Genomic DNA, 4,691 nt, shown 5'->3' with positions numbered 1-4,691 from the left:
ATCATCATTAAAAATAAACTTATCGTAAGGGAAAATTCCTGTAGATTTAAAACCAGATTTTATATTGGATGGAGTCATAGACTTTTCAAATGCTTTTCCAACACAAGCTGCTACTTCATATATTGATATTGTTTTTCCAGGGTGTGCCTGTAGCCAAGAATCTACTGAATGATTATAAAAAGATTTAAAAGGCCCATAAACACTAACATCTAATGGCTGCATTCGATTGCTACAATGTGGGGGCAATGTTAAGATTGTGATGCCATTGGATTTAGCTTTATCAATACACTCTAATGAAATATGACTTTCATGATTATCCATGATTAACAGTGCAGGGTTTTCAGTAGAACAATTAGTAAATTTTATAAAATGATCTAATACTTCAATAAACAGTGTTGAATTCATCCAACCGGAGGGAGTTGCCAATCCTAAAGATCCACTCGGGGCACCTATTAGCATATGATTCTTGAAATTAACACGAGGAAAAATGAACGAAGGAGGCAATGAATAACCATACGCATTTATAATACAACAAACAGTCACGAGAACTCCCCTTTCTCCACTTGTAACTTTATTTAATCTTTTTATACCTTTTTCAGCAATAACTTTTTTTGGAGATTGAACTGTAGTAACACCGGTTTCGTCTAAGTTATATATACGAGAGCCATCACTAAACTTTGGATGTCTTTTCATAATTGTCATTAACTTATCGAAAAATTGCATGACATTATGCCTATTAAATGATGTGGCTCTTGATAGACTGCACGCCTCGGGTGATCGTAGACTTATTTCTTGATTTCTTTTTAAAAAAGATGACATCCATTCAGACCCAGCTGATTGATTTGTTTCCCAAGTACAAGGCATTTTCAAATCATTTTTTTTTGCTAATTCATATGCAAATTTCTTACATTCGACAGTGTTTAACCCATAACACATTTTTGAGCATTTAATCAGATAATTAACAAGTTGTTTTTCTTGGTTTTTATTAAAAACTAGACGACAGTCATACCGCGGACACATCCTTAAATTAGATTTGAGATCATTTTTTTGTTTCTTTACATACCTAGCTAATGTTTGAAACTTCACTAATTTTTGTTCTGCCGCTTTCCTGAGTGACATACCTCCTAATACTAATTTAACAGCTTCTCTCATATTTTCTTCACTGAAGGTTCCTAACGTACGTCTTTTGTAGTTTCTAACCATGACTGTTGACTGTAAAATAAAAAATATATCTTGTCACATACCTATATTATCAAATATTGACATGTTAATTTACACATACAATTCGTATTTAATTTAACTATGAGATATATTATTATATAGGTACGTTTATTATGAATAAGTAAATTATAAAATACAAATTTTACTATAATGTTTAAAAGAACATTATTTACGAGACCAACTGTCTGACTGTGCCCCGTCTCACAGTGCCCCTAACGTACTTTATAAATTTAAGTCATCGGATAATATATTAATTTGCGTTGTAAAATATAGTTAAATACCTTAAAATACATAATTATATATGGTTTTTATAATAATATTTAATTTACTTACCTATATTCAAAAACAAAAACGAAAAAAAAAAAAATCATGAAAATTGTAATCAAACAATCGACGTGCGTAAACAGTAAAACGCTGATAACAGGTTATCAAGTTATTGGAGCTCATCCATTCCTAGATTAAAATGTTTATAACATCATAAACATCAATTCATTTTATTATCATACTAACGTATATTTAATTTGGCGCGAATTATGAATCTTGTCTCACTGTTCCCCATGTCTCACTGTACCCCGGTCTCCCCTACTATATTAAATAGATCAAAATAGATATGATCAAGATACTCATGTTGTAAATAAATGTTTCATATTTGCAGGAAAAACTGAAAGATAAAATAATTATATTTTGATTTTTGAATACTTGATACTTGATACTATAATATACAATATAAAAAATAAAATGTACAGAATTTAAACTCGATATTCTATATAATATTGATAAAAGAACTTTTATAATATTTTTCAATAGATTGTATATTCGTAAAAATTCTCAGGAATTACGTTCTGCAGATATGGTTGATTACGGGTACGACGGATCTAGCGTGCAGATGGCATAGTTCCAGTGACTCCTTGGAGTTCCACGTTACGGGTGTATCTCTCATGAGCTGCTCGTCTCGTGTGTCGCTACAATGATCCGACAAAGCCTTTGGTTGATTCTGATCCGATTATTCGGTGGCTGCAATGTCGTTGAATGACATATATATGATATAATCATTATATCATAATAAGCTATTATACAGATTACAATAAATACAAAAAATACAATGATGACATTTTGAAAAATAAAAAATAAAACAATATTAACGTGTAAAGATATATAATATATTATACTACGAAATTAATCATTAAAGAGATTTTTTTTTTCATAACATATTGTAATATAATATACTAATGTGAAGCAACAATTATAATTGATAATATCAGTAACATACAATTGTCTGTAAAATAAAAATGAGTAACTAAAAAGAACAAATTCAAATCAAAATTATTTCGATTTTATTGATTACATCGTACAAAAAATAATAATATATTTATTACATTATAGATCAACTAATTTAATATTTAAAAAATAAATCTACAATTTAATTAATAATAAAAATAATTTTAATGTTTATAAAAATGTAACAAAATATTATAATGATGAACTGGCTTATAAAATCTGAACAATAAGTATTGATTGATACATTTCGTTTAATTACAAAATTCACTTATGAGCTATTTTAAAGTATCGTTTACATTTACCCACGAATTATGACTATTGTCAAAACCTAACCATTTAACATATAATTTGTTTGTATGTTTTTTTATAACACGTTCAATGAGAAAGGTATCAGGAAAAAAAAATGTTTTTTTTTTAATTCTTGTACATAAAAATTTCCTAATATTAAATTATTTAAACTGTCTTTTAGTTGACAGTATTTTTATTATTATTATTTAGGGTGTAAAAAAGTATGTAATTGATAAACACATAAAATTCAACGAATATTTAGAAAATATTAAATGCTTATACCAATAATATATCTGACCAAAAAATATGTAAAACTATGAATTTTATACAGTAAAAAAACCATTTTGTTTATTCTAAATCTGTAAAGAAAATTGTTCTTAGTGCTAATGATGATAAAAAAATTATTATGCATGATGGTGTTAATACTAATGCATATTATTATATACATCTTTTAAAAAATAGTACATGACTTTTAAAAAAAATTTAAAAATTAATAGGCACTAAGTAAATTAAATATAGATGAAATAAAAAAAACACACAAATAATATAAAATAACATTTATTAATATATTTTATTATCATTTCAAAATGTATATTTAAACAATTAACTATACGGCATAAGCTGTATAACATTATATTTTTTTCAGAATGCATAAACCTAAGCTTTACGTAAAACCAAATATTTGATCCAAACCTAAATTACCGAATCTGTTAGAAATCGATATTGAAAATCTCAGAGAACTGTATTTTGATTTAGATAGAGGTTGGTGTATTTTAAAACGTGATAACTGTAATGCAAAATTGTATAAGGATTAGAAAATTGCTAGAGGCTTAGTCGTTAAACGTCTATCAGATTTAATACAATTATGAAATATATACAGCATTTAGTATACAGTTATTAAAAATAATATTAATTAATTGATAATAATAATTGAATCAATACCATACATTGTAATGATGAGATGGTTTATAAGATCTGAACAAAATAGGTATTGATTGATACATTTCGTTTAATTACAAAATTCACTTATGAGCTATTTTAAAGTATCGTTTACATTTACCCACAAATTATAACTATTGTCAAAACCTAACCATTTAACATAATTTGTTTTTATGTTTTTTTATAACACGTTCAATGAGAAGGGTATCAGGAAAAAATGTTTTTTTTAATTCTTGTACATAAAAATTTCCTAATATTAAATTATTTAAACTGTCTTTTAGTTGACAGTATTTTTATTATTATTATTTAGGGTGTAAAAAAGTATGTAATTGATAAACACATAAAATTCAACAAATATTTAGAAATATTAAATGCTTATACCAATAATATATCTGACCAAAAAATATGTAAAACTATGAATTTTATACAGTCAAAAAACCATTTTGTTTATTCTAAATCTGTAAAGAAAATTGCTCTTAGTGCTAATGATGATAAAAAAAATTATTATGCATGATGGTGTTAATACTAATGCATATTATATACATCTTTTAAAAAATAGTACATGACTTTTAAAAAAAATTTAAAAATTAATAGGCACTAAGTAAATTAAATATAGATGAAATAAAAAAAACACACAAATAATATAAAATAACATTTATTAATATTTATTATCATTTCAAAATGTATATTTAAACAATTAACTATACGGTATAAGCTGTATAACATTAAATTTTTTTCAGAATGCATAAACCTAAGCTTTACGTAAAACCAAATATTCGATCCAAACCTAAATTACTGAATCTGTTAGAAATCGATATTGAAAATCTCAGAGAACTGTATTTTGATTTAGATAGAGGTTGCTGTATTTTAAAACGTGATAACTGTAATGCAAATTGTATAACGGATTAGAAAATTGCTAGAGGCTTATCCGTTAAACGTCCATCAGGGTTTAATACAATTATGAA

The 4,691-nt window shown here is 25.8% G+C and overlaps 1 protein-coding gene across 1 annotated transcript in view; it reads right to left on the bottom strand.

Annotated features, from left to right (window-relative positions):
• LOC100575723 overlaps window positions 1-1,619 on the bottom strand; it is a 1,768-nt gene extending 149 nt beyond the window's left edge. Inside the window, exons 1-2 of the mRNA XM_029492058.1 lie at window positions 1,555-1,619; window positions 20-1,212 (exon numbers count right to left, since the gene is read on the bottom strand). Coding sequence (XP_029347918.1) covers window positions 20-1,203 — 1,184 coding nt within the window. The 5' untranslated portion in view covers window positions 1,204-1,212; window positions 1,555-1,619. The remainder of the gene's footprint in view (window positions 1-19; window positions 1,213-1,554) is intronic.
• Between the last annotated feature and the right edge of the window lie 3,072 nt (window positions 1,620-4,691).

This window comes from Acyrthosiphon pisum, unplaced genomic scaffold (assembly GCF_005508785.2).
Source record: "Acyrthosiphon pisum isolate AL4f unplaced genomic scaffold, pea_aphid_22Mar2018_4r6ur Scaffold_20708;HRSCAF=21901, whole genome shotgun sequence".
NCBI classification, from domain to species: domain Eukaryota; kingdom Metazoa; phylum Arthropoda; class Insecta; order Hemiptera; family Aphididae; genus Acyrthosiphon; species Acyrthosiphon pisum.
The sequence above is the reverse complement of the archived record's forward strand: the minus strand, read 5'-3'. Positions and strand labels throughout refer to the sequence as shown.